This window comes from Saimiri boliviensis, chromosome 3 (genome assembly GCF_048565385.1).
Source record: "Saimiri boliviensis isolate mSaiBol1 chromosome 3, mSaiBol1.pri, whole genome shotgun sequence".
In the NCBI taxonomy this organism is placed as follows: Eukaryota; Metazoa; Chordata; class Mammalia; order Primates; family Cebidae; genus Saimiri; species Saimiri boliviensis.
Window position 1 is genome coordinate 134,083,077 of NC_133451.1, and position 21,368 is coordinate 134,104,444.

The following is a 21,368-nucleotide window of genomic DNA, read 5'->3' on the forward strand; positions in this document are numbered from 1 at the left end:
CTGTGAAATTCCTTTCAGTTCTGAAAATCAGCCAGTCTGTGTTTCTTTGGTGTTTTGCACATAGTAGAGTGTTGATATTGAGCCAATTAAAAATTATCAACATGTTATATTAGCTAGTGTCTGATTAAGTCAATGTTCAGCCAAATTTATAGGTTAAACAAATCTGTATAAAACTGTGAAGACTGACAGAGGGAGGGGGACATCACGAAGATCTTCAACTGCTCTTCTATTTATCCTGCAGAGGGAGAGAAGCTTTCTACACATCACCTCTATTCCTTTTTTTTTTTTTTTTTTTTTTTTGAGACGGAGTTTCGATCTTGTTACCCAGGCTGGAGTGCAATGGCGTGATCTCGGCTCACCGCAACCTCCGCCTCCTGGGCTCAGGCAATTCTCCTGTCTCAGCCTCCTGAGTAGCTGGGATTACAGGCGTGCGCCACCATGCCCAGCTAATTTTTTGTATTTTTAGTAGAGACGGGGTTTCACCATGTTGACCAGGATGGTCTCGATCTCTTGACCTCGTGATCCACCCGCTTCAGCCTCCCAAAGTGCTGGGATTACAGGCTTGAGCCACCGCGCCCGGCTACATCACCTCTATTCCTAAGACGTTTGACCTGTTTCAGTCTATGTTCTGTTCCCAGAAGTTTCCTTAAAGGTGGATTGACAGAAGCTGCTCCAGATCTCAACATGACACTACGCTATGGAGCTTGAAGGGCTATTTGAAGAAGTGTCAGAGCTAATTATTATGTCATTATTATACACAGGTATAGATAGGCAAACTCTGAAAACCGGCAGGGATCAAATGATACTCTTTAAAATTAAGAGACCAAACTCCAGCAGAAAATAAGTTATTCTTTGCCGAACTTAATTTTAAAATAATAGCTAACAACTACTGATAGCTTATGGTATGGCAAGAGCTATGGATGGTTTTACTTAAAAATCATTAAAACTCTAGAAGGTGGTTGCCATTATTATTTCAACTTCATGGATAAGGAAGCTGAGATGAAGAGGAATTTCCAAGTTGCCCCAAATCATAAAGTTTGTCAGAATACAGTGTTATTTTGAAAATTCAAGATCATAAACATTTTCAGATTAAACACAATTGCTTTAAAAGAATATTTTTATGTGTTTCAAGGAAACAGTCTACATTTATTGTAGCCTTCAAAGTGAGAAAGCAAGTGTTTAAATTTTCCTGAGAAAAACATTCTTCTACAGTTTCAAAGTATTACAATTTCAAAATCTAAAGGGCAAGCACTCACCTCTGGGAAAATCAGTTTGCAAATACTCTCTGCCAAAGTGTGAAGATAGACTCGGCTCCGACTGGTTTTTCTTTGAGGAAGACTTTCTTGTATGTTCTTCTCAGGAATGTCTTGACAGATGGGCACGGTTGCTTTGCAGATCTCTGAGCTTCCTGCTGCCTCCTCTGCAGACTCTTTAGGAACTTGACCTGGTGCCAGTAAGGAGAAAGGACACTCCCCTGTGATCTTGAGATCCTTGAGCTTCGTGCAGAACATGGTGTTGGTGTCTCTTACCCTGCTGCGATCTCCTCTTGATGAGCTGTAGTTCTTATATGAGACTGACAAACAGAAGTCACTATCAATTCAAGGACACTGGTAACTGGGATGTCTAGGGGCAGCAAAAAGTCAGAACGGAAAGAGGAATGACGTTATGCACAGATGAAGACAGAAAAAGACAGGTGAGAAAAAGCAACGGTCATGTCATTTTCAAGTTAAAAAAAATTCTGCTGGAAATTCCAATTATTAAATGAGCAAGACATTGGGCAAAGATTTTTTGTGTGAATTTCACTATATTAGTAAAATACTTGCTCTTAATAGTTCAACTTTTAAAACAAAATACATTTTTTTCCCAAATGTCCTTAGCATCAGCTGCTGATTTCCATTTTTTTTGTACCCAACCTGTCCGGTTTGATTTCACAAGAGTGGGACACCACGGTTTTATGACAAAAGCCACATTTAAATCTATGTTTTATTAATGCTTGTACTAATACATTCTCATTAAGCTTTCCTTTCTGAAAAGTCAGAACAGTAAAAACCAATGGCTTCCAAAAATACCTAAGGGAAAATAATATGTATAATAGTCCCCAAGTATATGTTTTCAAACATTGATTTAGATTGAAAAAGAAAAAAGTTCAATGAAAAAAAAGTTCCATGAAGATGATTACGGCAAAAGAAAATTTTCATCACTCTAAACAAAGAATTTAAGAATATTATCATCACAATGAAAAAGAAATCAGAATTCCTGATCCCTACGAACATGCCATGGGATTTGCAGGTGTCCCTGGATCCAAATCTAGGTAGCACTGCAGTGAGTCAAAAACCACCCACTTCCTACTGAAATCATACGCACTGCCATTCCAGCATATTGTCCTCTGTACTTGGTTTTTGTTGATGCTGTGGTTGTAAATTCTCTCACAATTCACAACCCATTTATCATTAGTTATTTGTTATTGGAAATGTCAAGCTGTGAATTTAGCTCATCAAAAATACTAATTATCTTGATTAACTGGGTCTACCAGCTGTTTCCTACTCTTGGGGAAGAAAAACAAAAAGTGGAAAAGAACATGCATTTACTAAACTATACATATACTAAGTACTATGTGCCTGACACAGCGCCGGGAACTCTATACTTAAAATTAATTCTCACAGCAACCACATAACACAGGTATTTTATCCCCAGTGGGTGAGAGGCTCAAAAGATTAGGCTATTTTCTCTCATTTGAAATGCCAGAGAATGACAGAGCTAGGGTTCAATGAAGATCCATCTGACTATGGAGCCAATAATCTTAAAAAGATTAGATTTTTATCTTGAAAATATGGTTTATAAGTTTATATTAAAATTCAGTCAAGAACATAATTCTCCTGCTCATTGGCTGGTGGTATGTGAATCATCCAGGATACAGTCCTATATTTGAATCTTCAGAGTTGGAGTTCAATTAGTATTTTTCTTTTCTATGCTCCTCAATGCCCTTAATATATTCCCAGTGTGTATAAGCAACAGCCTGTAAATTGTCATGGATAAGTCATCTAACAAGTTTAGAACAATGAACAACTCATTTTCTGAACTGAGACAAACAAAGAAGCTAAATTCGGTATCTGATCCCTGTGGGATGTCATGGGACATTAGGTATAGAGGAAGATTATGGATGCTGGCAGGCCAGAAGAAGCTGCCAGGGTTCTGTTACCTAAAGTTATAACCAAAATCTACACTCATGTAAAATTTATGAATCTTTGAGAAAAGACAAAAAAAAAATCCTATGCGTTTATGAGTAGAAAATTTATTCTGCCAGAACAGAATGGGAACACTCTATCTCAATAGACTACTGAAGTGGTCCAAAGATAATATAGAGATAAGGGGAATGGTTACTTAGATTCTACAAGATCTGAAAATGTAAGGATTTTTCTTAGATTTTTTTTGACCCATATTTGTTTGGGGACTTAATGTAATAAATATTTGTTTCTTAGTCTTTGCTACATCTCAACATAATTCTATTATTGTTTAATAACTTCTCTTCTGCTTTAAGCTTTAAATCAGTGATCAGCTTTAAGTTTTAAAAGTGCTTTAACCTTTTCTGTAAAGGGCCTGAGAATAGATACTGCCAGCCTTGCATGTTCCATGGTCTTTAATGCAGCTATTCACCCCTACCATTGCAGCGTGAAGCCGCCAGAGATGCTATACAAAGGAATGGGCAGAGATGTGTTCCAATACAATCTTAAATGTAAACACAGGCTGTGAACATAGCCGGTAGTTTGCTGACCCCTGGTTGTAAAATTAGCTGAGTAAATTAACTAAAGCATTTTAGTTAAAATGTAATTTTGACTATAGAAGCAAAGTTACCTCCTCATCTTCTCTAGTCACTTCTCTCCAAAAATAACAGCCTATGTAGATCCACTTTTGGTGGAGGGGAAGGAGGTTTGGTGGTTTTTTCTTTTTTGTTTTTTTTTTTTTCATCATTATTTGTAGAGACAAGGTCTCACTATGTTGCCCAGGCTGGTCTCTAACTCCTGGGCTCAAGCAACCCTCCTGCTTCAGCTTTGCAAAGTGCTGGGATTGCAGGCATGAGCCATTGTGCCTGGCTGGGATCCCGTTTCTGTACAACTTGAAAGTAATCAAAGACAATGTATTAGATAAAACTAAATAACTATTTATACAAATAATAGTGCCATTATTTTATATTAATTTTCAGGAAAAAGAGCTATATTAACTGAATGCCACTATTTGTATCAAAATCTAACCACAGTAACTAGCAGAAGAGGATACGCAAAAACAAAAGGAAGACAATAAGAAATGGAAGATTATAGATTAGATCTGAGGATGGCATAGAACTATTACTAAAATACGTTATTCTGGCATATATTAGAATTTTAGTATTGGACTTAGATGTTTGCCATCATATAGTTTATAATAGACCTTTCCATTAAACATAATCTCTCTCATTCACACTGGATTTCAACGTTGGTACCCAAGTCCAATATTTTAATTCTTATCTTCCTGCTTAATCCAGCTGCAGCAGTATACAATTTACTAGTCAACTTTCTTTGAAATAATTCCTTTTCCTGTACTGCACAGTACTATAATTTCCAGGAAATGTACTGAACAGTGTTTTTTAATTAAAGCAAAAACAGCTAACAGGAAACAAGTTGTGCTTACTTTAAGATAGTTAAGTGTTTAGTCTCATTAAATTACATATGTATAAACAAACTAATTAGCATTCTTCATCTGCTCAACTGATGAATTACACTATGAAGCAGATGCATGCAGTGTTGATACCTTGGAAGTCTGTTTGTCTTGCTTTTGCCTGCCAGGAATACAGAATACGCCTCAACTAATCTAGTGAACATTTTTATGGGTAACGTTAGCAATAACTTCAGAAACGGTTTGGTCAGTTGATGAATTCAGTACATAGCTGGTTGTAGAAAGGGTAGTAACATGGTAAGGGAAAAACAAATAAATTAAAATAACAAATTTGGCAACAGGCCTCGGCAAGCAGTGGAATACGATGTTCTCAGAAACTGGAAGAGGTACTTGTCATCCCAGAAGGTGATGATTAAACAGCCTCCAAATAAACTGAATGCTCTCTCTCTTTAACTGGTGAGTGATTAACTGCTATGGTGAGAATAATGACCCAGCTACTGGCCTAGTATTAATATCAGAGACAGATTATTGTTTAAGTAAGGCAACCATCAAATCCTCAATCATTTAAATTATAGAATTTAATTAAGTGTAAACATCTTTTTTTTTTTCTTGAGACAGAGTCTCACTCTGTCTCCCAGGCTGGAGTGCAGTGGCATGGCCCTCTGCCTCCTGGGTTCAAGCAATTCTCCTGCCTCAGTCTCCCAAGTAGCTGGGATTACAGGTGCTGCCACCATGCCTGGTAATTTTTGTATTTTAGTAGAGATAGTGTTTCGCCATGTTGGCTAGCCTGGTCTCGAACTCCTGACCTCAGATCATCTGCCCACCTCAGCCTCCAAAAGTGCTGGGATTAGAGGCATGAGCCACCGTACTTGTCCTAGAATTTAAATAAGCAGGAATATCTTGTTTACTACATGTAAAAAGGTCATGTAGACTCAAGAAAAGCATCCCTTACCATACTCTCTGATACACTTTTCTCCAAAAGCAGATCTTAAGGAACAGATGAAAAGTTAGAAAAAGACACTTTTCAAAAGGAGGTATACATGTGACCAACAATCATATGAAAGGAAGCTCAACATCACTGCTCATTAGAGAAATGCAAATCAAAACTGCAGTGAGATATCATATAACACTAGTTAGAATGGCTATTATTAAAAAGTCAAAAAATATCAGAGACAGGCAAGGTTGTGGAGAAAAAGAAATGTTTATATGCTCTTGGTGGGAGTATAAATTACTTCAGCTATTGTGGAAGACAGTGTGGCAATTCCTCAAAGAACTAAAGACAGAAATACCATTTGACCCAGCAATCTTATTACTGGGTATATACACAAAGGAATATAAATCATTCTATTATAAAGACCCATGCACATGTATGTTTGTTGAAACACTTCACAATAGTAGAATGTGGAATAAGCCTAATTTCCCATCAGTGATAAACTGCATAAAGAAATTGTCATTCATATACATCATGGAATACTATGCAGTCATAAAAAAGATAAGATTATGTCCTTTGCAGGGACCTGGGTGGAGCTGGAGGCCATTATCCTGAGCAAACTCACCCAGGAACAGAAAACCGAACACCACATGTTCTCACTGATAAGTGGAAGCTAAATGATGAGAACACATGGGCACATAGAGGGGAACAACACTCACTGATGCCTTTTGGAGCATGGAGGGTAGAGGGAGGGAGAGGTTCAAGAAAAGTAACTAATGGGTAGTAGGCTTAAAACCTGGGTGATTAAATAATGTGTGCAACAAACTCCCATGACACAAGTTTACTTATGCAACAAACCTGCACTTGTACCCCTAAACTAAAAATAAAAGTTAAAATAAATAAATAATAAAATAAATATCCAAAAAAGAAAAGAAGGAAGAGGCAAGCCTAAAAATTATGTATCCATCATAAAAGCAATTTGCTCTATCAAATGTCTACTATCAGACCTGGCAACTGGACATGCCAATATCTGTGATTAAAGAGATGTGAGCTTTTTAAGATTAAACCTAAAAGTCCAGATTTTTACGAGTAGCCAAAAGGAGGAGAAAACTTAAAAGCAAATTGCCTTAGTAAGGATAAAGCCTGTACACTTCAGTACAAATTGTAACAACTATTTTCATAAATTTTTTTTTTTAAAAAGCCTTAATTTTCTGGTATACTAAAAAGTTAGAAAGTTTTCCTTTCCCCAAAATTGAAAAATATTAAATAAAATCCCATAAATCAGTCTTTTAGAATGTGTTTCTTTTCGCTTTGTAGTAGGAAATGTTTACACAACTTTCCCTGTGAAGTAACAGGAAAGCAAGAGAAAGTAGTAGAAAAATTGGTGATCATACCCAATTCTCTCTATCGCAAAGTTAAAAAGAGGCAAACAAGTCTCAGACTCCGTCATTTTATCATTCCTCTCCAGCACTACCCTTCTTTCTTTATTGTTACTCTTTCAGAAAGTTTGGCTTTATGGGTTGTGTTCATTTCCTTATATCATATTTATTTTTAAGTTTATAACTATCTGGCTTTTGCTTTAGTATCTTACTGATATCTCCTTATTAAATTTGATGATGCCTAAAAGTTAAAGCTCAAGACTCTTTTGGCTTTTAACATAAATTCTCCATCCATCTGCATTTTCTTTTTAATAATCTCAATTCCAACAGATTCCTTGGTATCGCCGGATTGTCTTCTATATAATGCATGCATTCATTCACTTGCTCATTTTTCCTCCTCTTCAACAGATATTTATGGATGTCCTGCTCTGTGCCAGGCATTCTTCTAGACACAAGGACACAAGAGTGTTGTGCAAAGAACACCCCTTGCTCTCAAGGAACTTGCAATCCAGAAGGAAAACTATTTCTGATGGATCCGTTCCAAGCGTGGCCTGTGCTGCAAACAGGGGAGGGATATAGTGCTCTGGGAATGGAAATCAGGGCTCTGAGCCTAGTCCCCTCAGAAACAACTGACCTGGGCCAGGCTAAATGAGTTTCAGAAAGAGCACCATGCTTGGAAGCCAATGTTCTAGCAATGGAAATAATTCCAGTATAGCAAAGGCATGAACGAGGTAAGAGAGAGCAAGGTAATGGTGGTGAAAGACAAAATATACAGAGATCAGGATTTTGCAGTGTTCTACAAACAACATTAAATAAGGTAATACTGTATTCTAAGGGCAATCAACTAAACGACTAAGAAGCAAGAGAGCAAATTAATTAGATTGCATTTTTAAAAGATTATTTGAATGTAGAATGAAAAATGGGTCAGAATGGGACAGATGGTAGATATGGGTCGGGCAAAAACAGTGACCCTGGGGGGAAAAATAAACCAATGCAGAAGTAATTCTGAGAGAATCCACAGGCCTGGGCTGCTAACTGGGTGTGGAGGCCAAAGCAGAGGAAAGATGCATTTCTCTCACTTGACTTCTCAAAACCACAGCCAAGAAAAAAGTCTGGGGACCATAGGGCACAATCAAAATAGTTCATAATACATTGCCCATGACTTTGGTTATTCAATCAGAACCAAGCCTACAGCTTGGATTTCAAATATTATACGTCCTGTGGGAGTTGGGTTACTCCAACTCTCCTCTTAAAATCTCTTTTTGGGAAGCAATTTCTCCTTCTTGTTCAAAAGCCCAGAAGTTGTTCATTCCAATATTCCAATTTCTGTTACTGAGCAGGCCATTCACCTTCCTAATGGGCTGAATCTCCATGTAAGCATGAGGTGTCTCAAGGTATTTTTAAGGGGGAGGATGCTTACCTTAAATTTTTATAACTCAAGAGCCCATACTGATAATTCTCCCAAAACAAAGAGGTCAACTCTAAAGACAGCAGCAACCTCACTTTCAATAATCACATTGGAGTCCTCCTGGTCCCCGATTTGCCGGACAGCAACTGTCTTGATAAAACTGTAGTGCTGGACATAATTGTGTTTAATAAGCTACATTAAATCTTAAAATAAGATGAGTGCAATCCATAGTCTTTTAAAATTAGATTTAAGAAGCAAATCTGCGGCATCTTTGAAGTAATAGCAAAATTCAGTACACTCTATAACAGGAAGATTTTAATTGCTTGAATTAACACTTTTTTCTCAGTTTTTATAACAAAGTATTTACAGAATGTTTTATAACTAATTTAAGAGCAAAACCTTTGGGATTATAAATCCTAAAATATATTTGTAAAACTCTCCTGTGTGATAGTCACTACAATTTGAAGACACGCAGTTAAACATCTTCAAATTAAGTATCATCACTGCTTACGGTGCGTCATGCCGATGATGAGGAAATCAGGTAAGCTTTTCAATGGTTTTTCCCTCTAACATATAAAACAATTTCTTGCATCTTTTTCTATGATTCTCATCATAGTTACATTGCTAAAAACAGTTCCTTACAGAGGCTTAGCACTTTAAAATATACTTACTGTAAATATACTAATGATTATGAAATGAGTTAAGGAAGAAATGTGATTCCTTTTTACTCTGTAAAAAGCCATTTTGTTTTTTTCTGTTTTCAGATAAGTACTGTGCATTCTGGGAATGTCAGTCACACCTATCGCTGGGGAAATAATTGTCAGGATAAAATGGCCGGCATGCTAGATGACTTTTGCTCCCCGCTCTTCCTCTTGGACCATATGGTCCCCAGTCTGGCCATATGCTCTGACATGGAATCACTGATGGCACAGTTTCCCTTTACTTTTCTCTTGTCTCCATAACTCAGCAGACTCAAGGCTTTCGTACAGTTCTTTCCCACCAACTCCTTTCATTTTTATCCCTTTGAGTCAAGGCCTGCAATTACCAAGGTGCAATATTCATTTGAATTCAATATGTCTTTTAACGGAACTTTTGTATTTCGGGGGATTTTTTTATTGTTGCTTTTGTTAGGGTTCATCAGTAGTGAGTGATTTCACCCAAACACATTTTCTTCCCCTGAGTCCTTTTACTTTTAGTGAAGAGTTTTGAAACACATGGAGTTTTCCAAGAACATCTATATTGTGTTATATCAAAAATACCTCTACTCTCATCAATGTTTGATTTAAATTTGCAGATAAGGTGAAAAGCCAACTTACCATCCTGGAAGAAACACTCAACAAGACCACATTCTCTGAGACTCCACAGAGTATATTAGGATTTAGGTAAAATAATCTGATGCAACTTTTAAAGCGAAAACCAATCCTTGATGATTAAATAATTGTGCCAACTGATAGATTTCATTTAGGTGACATAATGAACTTGATGATTACATGACATCATAATTTCTCCATTTTCTTTTAAATTTCAGTCAGGCAGGAAGGCCTGGAAGTACACTCTCTATATCCTTGATGTCGTAGACATACATAAACACACACACACACATACATACTTAAAACATATACACTCTTATTTTTCCTCTTCTATAATGGTGAGTTTTCACATCTGAGAAATACAGGCGTGTGTGTATATGAGTGTGTGTGTCTCATGCAGATAATTTGCATGACGGAGACTTCATAATTTGGCGGGCTGGATTCACATAAATGTAAGTGCCATGCCCAGTTGTGCCCAGAGGCAGTGGAGTTGGCATAGCAGTTAAAAGCTTAGGCTACATGAACAGATGGCCTGTATTTGCTCCCTGCATCTATTCTCCCATGTGCTAGCTCTGTGATGTTAGTCAAGTTCTTAACTGAAATTCACCTCAATTTTCTCCATCTGAAAAATAAGGATAATAATAGCAGCAATCTCCTAAATGTGTTGTGAGATTAAACAAAGCAATAAATAGAAAGCACTTAGAAAAGCACTGCCATCAGTTATGGCAGGAATACATGTTGACTATCACAACTGCTATGCAGTGGTAGTGTGACAGTGGACAAGTTTCATAACTTCATGAGTTCTGTTATTTCACATATAAAATAGTAAAGTTATGATGTAACAGAGTTCAATTAAGAATTTGGAATAATATATGTAAAGTGCCTGGTCTTGCCTAGCATCCATAGGTCCATAATTTTTAAACAAGATAAACGTCCAGTCTTGGATCAAGACTTAAATCACTTTCCTTACGAAAGCTGTGATGCCTCTTCTACCAGTTCTCTAGACAACTTCTTACAACAGGAAGAAAAGGATCACTGTCTGCTTGCTAACTTCAGAGCAGTCCTAAAATTTTTTTTTTTTTGGTACATACAACCAAATGTTAATGTTCATTTCATAATACAAGAGAATCCTGCTGATATAAATTATTAAATAAATGACTGACAATTTAGTCTATCTTCTCAGGAAGATTCAGTAGTGTTTTATACCTATGAAACTTTCTTTCACGAATCAAATCTTATTTAGGGGAACTCTGATAATATATCAAATGCTCATGATCCTACAAATACAGAAAACAATCTGTACTTGATGAGCATTACAGAATACCAAGAAAGCTGTATCTAAGTCAATAGTTAGGGCTCTTTTTATTGAATTATAAAATAATAGAGTTTGCAGCACAGCGTAGAGTAGAAAGATTCCATTTTGGTTTTATCTAATTCTATTACATAATAAGTTGTATATCTAATTATTTCAGTGAAATATTAGAATGTAAAAATTGGGCTACTATGTTGAATTTTAAACCTCATTTTCTACTCATTAAGCCAAAACAGTTTTATAAATCAAGCAGCCTTATGCTATTGAAGTACACCTTGTTTTTTATTAATTCATATTATTCCCAATGTGGAAATTTGAAAACAAAACAAAATCTCATAACAACCAAGCTTAAATAGAAATTCTGTGGTATCTGATGTTCTTTTCCTAGAATGCCATATTGAGAAATGATTAGTATTTGTTATACAAAAAATCTTGGCTCCAATTATTGCTAACTGTTCTTCTAAATATTGACTCAGTGATAATTCTTTAATCTACTTACCTTCTCCATGTTAGTTTGGTAGAAACGTTTAGGTGGTGAGCAAGCAGAGGTGATACAGTAATTGGCAGTTCATTCTAAGATATTTGTGGAACCAAGACAGGTGACTCAGAGTCCAGTTAAAGGAAGAGACACAAGGATTCCTGACAAAAGTGAAGTGACTCTGGATTGACCTGTGGAACACTTGAATTACCATTCTAAGCAATGAGAAGATACTAAGGTCGTCTTATCCTCGACGGGAAGGAAGGAGTGACCTGTAAGTACAGAACTCACCCAGTGGTAGAGGCAAGACAAACTGGCTGGACTCTAACTTGTCATATTTGGAAAGAAGATTCTGGAATAAGAGACACTAGTGACTCTCGCAGTTCTTCTAATCCAGCCTTTGGAAATTTTCTCAAGCTTTTTGAGAGAAAAGACCAGAAACTTCCATAGCTATGAAAACTTAAGATCTCTATGCACTACTGGAGTTAGAATCTTACCAAACCTAATCAAGAACACATAATGAAGCGTAGGCCTGGCTACAGAAGGAACAGCAAAGAGAAAAAACCAAAACCAAAAACAGAAGGAGAACAGGGACAAATGTATCAGTGGGGGAGACTCGGGCAGTGGAGGAGCTGCCAAAGCCAGAGAAGGGCTGAGGGAGGTCAGGCAAAGCTAAGCCACCATGCAGGAGAACACCAGAAGCTCAGGAGCCTTTAAAGCAGGAGCTGGCACATGATGGCCTGTGGGCCAAAATCCAGTCTGTTACCTGTTTTCATCTAGCTGAGAAGTTGAGAACCATCTTTACATTATTTAACGGTGAATACAACTCAAAAGAACACTCTGTGATACATGAGCATTATATGAGACCTAAATCTCTATGTCCATAAGTAATTTTATAGGAGCACAGCCACACTCACTCATTTATGCACTGTCTATGGCTACTGTGTTCAAACCCTGCAGCTGAGTTAGTGCTATGGAGGTCTCGTGGCTGACAAAGCCTGAAGTAGCTACTATCTTGCCCTTGATGGGGTCTGTTGACTGACTGCTGCTTTAAAGAGCTGTTGGGGACATCACATACATTATCTTATTTAATCTTCAAACAATCTTATGGGAAGGGTGTGTGAGTGTGTGTTTGTATATTTTAGTATCTTTTACATAAGAAGAATCTGAAAGGTTGACCATGTGACTTCTCCTTGGCCATAGCTGGTGAGCGGCAGAAACAGGAAATGAACCCAACCCTATCTAACTACAGAGCCCATGCTGCGGAGTTGTCTTGAGAAACCACGAGCTTTTGACATATCACAGTGATTATTATTAAAGTTCCCCTACTAATAAATATAATTTGGGAAAACAAAGACTAAATTTTATCTGCTGGAGTACAGAAGAAAAAGAGAGATCAGGTTGTTGGGCATGTCGATTAAGATAATGCAGCTTAAATATTTCCAAAATGAAGGCATGAGAGATGTTTTCAGGGTCTCAATGAACTCTAAAGAGACTCCCTTTCAAAACTTTACTTTGAGCCACTCTAGTTTTAGGGATCAGAGAAGAACTGAAAGGCAGCTAAAAAGACTGTCGGTTTCTCTGCCACATTTAAAGGATCTTTACAACAAAGCCGAGGAAGAAACTTTGACAAAGAAACTTTGACAAAGTACATTTCTCAGAAAAATTTTATTTTATGACCTTAGAGAAAATCTCATAAAAGTGAAGGAAAGAGTGAGATTAGAGGCCTGGAGACTCCACAGATGTTTCTTTGGAGGTGGCCTAGGGGAACAGGCTACTGAGGTATCAGTAATTGATGGGCAGTCTGGTGCGTTTTCTACTTTTCAGACCAGTGGTAAAGCACTTTCTGATTCTTAAGACAGGAAACGAACTTTTATCACAACACTGGGACACAGATCCTTGATGCTTATGCTGGAACCAGATTAGCAAAAGACATGTAGCAAATTCCAACATAAATTCAATTCTACCCAGTTTTTACATAATGATTTAGTTCAGAAGAAATCATTACTAGAAATGAATTTTGACTTCTGAACATGTGCTTTGCAGTATACATATATGTTGAGAAAGGCTGAGTCTTTCCCCATTAAATCCAAATCCACAGCTATATTCTTTTAATGCCTTCTGCCATCTAATTGATTCAAAATAGGTAAAGTTTAAAGAAACACCAAACAGGCCGGGCGCGGTGGGTCAGGTCTGTAATCCCAGCACTTTGGGAGGGTGGATCACAAGGTCAAGAGATCGAGACCATCCTGGCCAACATGGTGAAACCCTGCCTCTACTAAAAATACAAAAAAAAAAATTAGCTGGGCATGGTGGCACGCACCTGTAGTCCCAGCTACTTGGGAGGCTGAGGCAGGAGAATTGGTTGAACCCAGGAGGCGAAGGTTGCAGTGAGCCGAGGTCGCGCCATTGCACTCCAGCCTGGTGCCTGGTGACAGAGTGAGACTCTGTCTCAAACAAACAAAAAAAGAAAGAAAGAAAGAAAGAAAGAAAGAAAGAAAGAAAGAAAGAAAGAAAGACCAAACAATTTTTCCTATTAATTTCAGTACCTCTCACATGAAAGTCAACATACAGAGTCATTTGCATAGCATAACAGAAGTTTAGAACTGGAAGAGGAGTTAGAGATTATTTATTGCAATCCCTTCCACTCACAGATGACAGAGTGCAGATTTCAGTGATGTGACCCAAACCCCAAAGCTCAGGAGGCATATAGGTGAGACAGGAACACAGGCAGTTTGACCACAACCCTGGAGTTCACCCAGTATACCCTGATCACCTCCTCTATTGAAAATGCTGAGAAGGCCTCCTCTCTTTGTGGACCACCAGCCACTGCAGGGAATGTACTGAGAAAACCTTAACAGTTATTTTAATTCAAATTCCACACTTTGCTATCTTTTGAGGGTGAACATAACTAGTTCATCTCAGTCCAATCAGAAGGTTACCGTTTGTCTACATATCATGCTAATGTTAACATACACTATAAAATTGCTTTGACTGTCTACAGTTTCTAAAATGGTGCCCTGGACTCTTTCATGATTTTCTCATCCCCTTTTGCACTTTCTTGAGAAACTATCTTTTGTCCCTTTTCAAATCTCTAAAGACATTTTCTAAATAATCTTCCTCATTAACCTGTCTTTGTCATTAAATCAAGTTTGGTATTTTCCAGCCTTAATCAAACCAGCTAATGCAGGACTCAGTTTATCCAACTTTGGAATGCCAATAATTATTTTCTGCTGAAATTGAAAGACAGAACTACTGGCTCTGAGTCATTTACTATAAACATGGAAGTGATATAGATAGGCAACCTAAATTGTTATTACCAAATTTATTCAATCCTTTCCATTTATCTTCCTGGACTCTTTGTATGTGAAGACACAAATACATCTATGTAAGTGACAAACAACTTGACAAGAAATTTTTTTCCTATATATTCTCTTTTTCTATTTTACTTATTAGTGTTATTTTTCAACTTTTTTCTGAAAAAGTGAAATCTCACTATACATAGAAGTTTATGCATTTCCAGGGTCTGTGCTTGATAAAGAAGTCAGCAATACTCACGTAATATCCTATCCTCCCTTTTCACTTTCCTGTGAAATCAGCTAAATGAAAAACCATCCATATTTCCTATATTTCATTGCCTTATCAGAAGCACTTAGCACAGAATCAAGCATCATTTGGCCACTCAATTAATATTAACAAATTTCAATAAAATATATTAATATTATACTATTAGTTATAATCAATATATAGGATAAAATACAATCCAGAAAACCATAAAATACAAATAAAAGAAAGCTAAATCAAAATTTCTAGAATGTCTTGCTTATTGGAAATAAGTTTTAAAATGAATTGTCAATAATCCATTTATAATTCAAATTTACCCAGCTACATAAAAGAATAAAAATATTCCTTTCCTTAATTTTCTTCAAAGCCTGATATGAGTGGGGTATATATAGACACACACACACACTGAAATTTCTTATGCATATATAAGAAATTGTCTTAAATAGCTAATAGCTATAATAAAAAGTGAAAATAAATAAAGATGGGGTTAAAACTGTTCATAAGAAATAATCAATCAGGTTTAGGCAGTGGTGGCAAAAGAATGATCAAGGAAGACTTCTTGGAATGTACAGAATTTGAACTTATTTTTTTAAATGACTAAAGTTTGAACATTAAGATTTTTGGCAAGGGGCATGCCACAGAGAAAGAGCAGTGTAAGTGAAAACAAGATATGAAGGAAATTGTGGGAAAGAGACAGGAAAAGATGGTTACTGGAGATACTATAAAATTAAAGTTGGCGTGATGTGGCAACTCACTATATCTGAGGAATAGGGTGACTATGAAGTTTTGTCTAGAACAATATACTACCGTTAATGGAAACAGGTAACAGAAGCCGAGCAGTAGGCTTGAGAGAAAGAATGTTGAATTTTGTTTTAGATGTATGGATCTTGAACTGTTAGCGGGGAATCTCAGGTCCAAGTGCTTTTGAAAATTGCAGTATTTACTTCAGAAGTGTATAACAGATTAGACATGAATTTGTGCTCCTCCCTGGAGCAGAAATCTTATAGTCAGGAGTTTACTTAAAACTGTTTAAGATCAAAGGGCTACATGTAGAGAGAGAAGATAACCAAATTTAGAACTCCAGGAAATCCTCATGTTTAAGGACTGGAGAAGGTATTATGACTATTGACAGAGAAGCAGTAATTAGAAAAGTATAATGAGAATGAATATGAAAGAGGGCAAATGTTCAAAAGAAGCGTATGTCACAAGTCAGAAGAGGCGAAGGGGGATTGAGAAAACACCATTTGATTTTTAAATTAGAAAGATACTTATGGCTTTTAAAACAAAATTTTGTATAATAATAGTAGATTGAAATGGAAGAACATAGGAGTTATAGTGATAAAATACTATACTGTAACTGAGTATGAATTACATTAAAATTCATGGATTGGGAAACAGCAAGTTTGAGAAAAGGATTTTGAGGATAAGAAATCTTTCCCTTTAGTTACCTATATTTGTAGCTTCCTGTAAAAAGAAATACTATACAGAGCACAAAAATTAGTTGAAAGTACAGGGACTTTGACTTCTAGTTAAATTGCAGAAAATCACAAGAGACTCCCACTCCAACCCTAATAATGAGAACAAGTGAGAAAAGCTATGCAATCATCATTTAAAAATATCCATCAGAAAGCATGTATGAAAACTATGATTATTGAGTCATACTTGATGATGAAAGACTGAACATTTTTCCACTATTATTCAGGAACAAGGCAGAGATGCCTGCTCTCTCTACTTCTAATCAATAGTGTATAGAAGTTAGGTCCTACCTTTTGCAGTAAGTTAAACAAAAGGCAAAAAGGTTGCAGATTTACACGTGCATGCGTGTGTGTGTGTGCGTGTGTGCACACGTGTGTGTGTATCCAATCGATAAAAGAACAACACAGATTCAAACTGCATGGGTCCACTTACATGCAGATTTTCTTCTGCCTCTGCCATCCCAGATGTAGTAAAACCAACCCCTTATCTTCTTCCTCCTCCTACTCAAAGTGAAGACAATGAGAATGAAGACTTTTTATAATGACCCACTTGCACTTAATAAATAATAAATATATTTTCTCTTTCTTTATGATTTTCTTTGTAACATTTTCTTTTCTCTAGCTTACTTTATTGTAAGAATATAGTATGTAATGTATAATACATGTCAATCAACTGTTTATGTTGTCAGTAAAGCTTCCAGTCTCTAGAAGGCTATTAGTAGTCAAGTTTTTGAGGAGTCAAATCTTTTATGTGAATTTCTGACTGTGCAGGAATGTCAGCACCCCTAAACCCTGTGTTGTTCAAGGATCACACACGCACATGTGCACGCGCGCGCGCACACACACACACACACACACGTTTAAAATTGTTCATGTAGGACTTCCCAATGAATCTATAAATTAACTAGAACTAAGAAGTAAATTAAGCACTATTTCAGAATACAAGATTGATATACAAAAGTCCACTGTAACTTCTGTACTAGGCATGAACACTGGAAAATAATTATTTTAAAAACTCATTTATGATAACATTAATAAATATAAAATACTTAGGAATAAATTTAACCAAAGGCTTACAAGACTCTTATACTGAAAACTACAAACATTGGTGAGATAAATTAAGGAAGGTCTAAATATATGGAGAGATATACCATGTACAATATTGTTAAGGTACAAATTTTCTCTAAATTGGTTCAGAGATTCAATGCAATTCCAAGCAACATCCAAGCCATCGTTTTAGTAAAAATTGACAAAATGAGGCTTTCACTGATGACATAGGGTAGCCAAATTAATATTCAAGAAGAAAAATACCACTGAAGGACTTATATACCCACTTCAAAGTTAAAAAGTCACAGTAGTAATCAAGAGTGAGTTATCAGTTTGAAAGGAGTGTCGCAGAGATCAGTGAGATAGAGATCCACAATTGCATTTTCAACAAAGTTGTCAAGGGAATAAAATCAGGAAAGAAAATATGTTTGTTTGTTTTTTAATAAAAAATGCCATTGGAACAACTGGTAATCCATATTAAGAAAAGAAATAAACTTTTATCCATACATCATACCATATACAAAAATTAATTCTAAATGGACCGTGCCATGGTTTGGATATTCGAACCTTCCAGACTTTATGTTGAAATCGGTTTTTCATTGTTGAATGTGGAGTGAAATGGGAGATGTTTGGGTCATTGGGCAGATCCCTCATGAATGACTTGGCACCATTCTCATGATAGGCATGAGTTCTTGCTCTACTAGTTCCTCCAAGAGCTGACTGTTACACAAAAGCCTGGCATCTCCTCTCTCTCACCCTTGCTTCCTCTCTCTGAGTCATCTCTGCAAACGCTGGGTCCCCTTCACCTTCTGCCATGAGTGGAAGCAGCCTCATGCTCTCACCAGAAGCAAATGCTCACATGCCGTGCTTCCTGTAAAGCCTGTAGGACACTGAACCAAATAAACCTCTATTTAAAATAAATGATCCAGCCCTAGGTATTCTTTTATAGCAAAATAAACAGACTACAACAGATCTTAAACCTAAATACAAAAGTTACAACTGTAAAACTTACAGAAGAAAGCATAAAAGAAATTCTTTGTGACCAGGTTTGAAGCAAAGATGCTTAAATTTTTAAAAAAAGGCATGAAATATTTTTAAAAGCATGGTGAAGTGGACTTCATCAAAATAAGGAAATACTTTGGCTCTTTGAAAGACATGATTGCATCAACAAAAATACAAGTCAGGTACTGGAAGAAAATACTTGTAACACATACCAGGAAAGGAGTTTAATACAGAATATACAGTGTTGCAACTCATTAAGAAAATAAAATAGTCCATTTTAAAATGAGCAAAAAAATCTGAATAGACAATTCATTAAAGAAGATATAAAACAGTCAATAAACATTTTTTCATATGTTCAATATTATTAGTTATTAAAGAATAACCAATTAGAATGTCTAAATTTCTAGAGTTTGGCAATGTCAAGAGTTATTGACGATGTGGAATCACTGGAATTCTCATAGACTATCTGTGGGAATGGAAAACAGTTTGGGAGTTTCTTAAAATGCTAGACATTTAACAAATGCTATTGTTCATCAGCAAAACTTGGCTAGTTTATAAACCATCAGGAAAACTTGCAATGTGGGCAGAAAGGTAACCATAGTAATTACCACAGTAAGTAGAAGTGTGAACCTTGCCTGGCTTCAAATACCAGTTCCATTATTAATTGAATGTATGATATTTATGCAAGTGACTTAACTACTCTGTGCATCATCCCTTTTCTCATCTGTAGAACAGTGATGAGAACAGAACATTCCTCAAGGGATTTGATTAAAGTCATGCAATTGTATCAATGCTTGGAAAGTAACATGTGTTTAAAAAATGTTAACTATGATTAACTGGATTTGATATAAAATTATTGTAAGCAGCTTTGTGTTTACCTTGTTCAAGTCACATTTGACATAAGCAGCATTTCTTGAAATGTGATTTGCAAACTCTTAAGGATGCCCTGAGACATTTCTACAGGATCTGCAAGGTCAAAGCTATTTTCATAACAACTCTCTAATACGATGCACCTTTTTCATTCTCATTCTTTTACAGATTTCAGTAGAGTTCTCCGGAGACTACATGACGTGTGATGAAGTAATCATGCTAATGAAATTTATATTTGATTAGAATTCTTTATCTTAGTATGTTTAAAGTATAAGTGGACCTTTTTGGAGATTAGAGCAGTTTGTTCTCAGAACATCTGTTTTGATTTTTCCTTTCAGGATACCTGCTATAATGTTTGTAATTTAATTATTGTCTAATAATTTATCATTTTGAAATCTTGAAGTGTTTCTTGGTCTGAAATGTAAACAGAAGAAATAATTCCACTTTGCTAATTTTTCATATAAACTGTTATTTTAGATTTTAATATTTATTCTAATTTAAGACCAAATCTATTGGGGGATGTGTGTGTATATGTGTGTGTGTGTGTTTGTGTGTGTACACGTATACACACACACACACACACATATATATGTATATGTGTATATATATATATATATATATATATAGAGAGAGAGAGAGAGAGAGAGAGAGAGACAGAGAGAGAGAGAGGCTGGAGTGCAGTGGCATGATCTTGGCTCACTGCAACCTCCACCTCCCAGGTTCAAACGATTTTCCTGCCTCAGTCTCCCAAGTAGCTGGGAATTTAGGCACCCACCACCATGCCTGGCTAATTTTTGTATGTTTAGTAGAGACAGCATTTCACTAAAAATGTGAAACCAGGCTGGTCTCAAACTCCTGACCTCAAGTGATCCAGGCTGATGTTGGATCAGTCTGGTCTCAAACTCCTGACCTCAGGTGATCTGCCCACCTCGGCATTCCAAAGTGCTGGGATTACAGTCACAATCCACCGTGCCCTGCCTGATTTTTTTCTTATATTTAAGGATGGATTCTTGGTTTAAAAAGAGGAAACTGGAAAACTTTCTCAACCCACAACTGCACTATCTACAACTGCCATTGTGAGCTTATAGCTATCCAACACTTAAAACTTCCTTATAAGACTGGTGATGACAGCCACAAAGGCTAACTTTTGACACTGTATAATAAAGTGTGTCACCATTTGGAAAATGTGTAGATTTCAATGGACCAATATTTTCCAAATGACCGTGATGCTACATATAAGCTGATCAACAAAATCATGTATGAATAAAGGATCCATCCCTTTCCTAAGCATTCTTTAGGACCTTTCTCTTATAATCACATTACCTAATCTCCACTTAGAATCTTTCATCAACCCATCTGATCATTCATTCATTCACATATCCCCGAAGTATTTATTAAGCACCTATTACTACATTCTAAAGGATGAGATCTCAGAGGTTAAAAACAAAAACAAAGAAATAAAAACAAGCCAATACTAGTTCCTTAAGGAATGCTTTGAGTAAAGGTTTGGGTGGACAGACTTAGACCACACAAACTCAGTTCAGTGTGATATCATGACAGGCTGTGATGGGGACATGAAGAATCTGCATGTGGCCCTGTACAGTACATTGGTAAATGTGTCCTTGAAAAGGTGACATTTAAGGTGAGCTTTGTAAAATGATAAGAAATAGCAAGACAGAGAAAACAAAATAAGGCTTTGCAGGAGCAGAATATATATGCAAAAGACAAAGACGTGAAAACGACAAAACACTTGGGAATAAACTGCAGCTAAGATAACGTGACCATAACACAGTATTTAAGGAAGAGAATGATCAAGAATAAAGCTGCAGTCAGGCAGTAAAATACAGCTGTCAGATTACCCACTTAAAGTAATGAAAACTGCATGGCTGCCACACCACTTAAAATGCGTTTTAACACATGCTGTGTGGCAAAAATTCTTGAG

The 21,368-nt window shown here is 36.4% G+C and overlaps 1 protein-coding gene across 7 annotated transcripts in view; it reads right to left on the reverse strand.

Moving 5' to 3' along the window:
• GUCY1A1 (guanylate cyclase 1 soluble subunit alpha 1) overlaps positions 1 to 21,368 on the reverse strand; it is a 70,146-nt gene that overhangs the window by 39,145 nt on the left and 9,633 nt on the right. For 4 of the 7 annotated variants that reach the window (XM_074396792.1, XM_074396794.1, XM_074396797.1 and 1 more), the window contains one exon: positions 1,257 to 1,623. In XM_074396792.1, the coding sequence (XP_074252893.1) occupies positions 1,257 to 1,511 (255 nt within the window). In that variant the 5' untranslated portion in view covers positions 1,512 to 1,623. Of the gene's footprint in view, positions 1 to 1,256; positions 20,015 to 21,368 lie in introns of those variants that run through there. The other 3 variants (XM_074396793.1, XM_074396796.1, XM_074396798.1) reach the window with 2 other exon arrangements.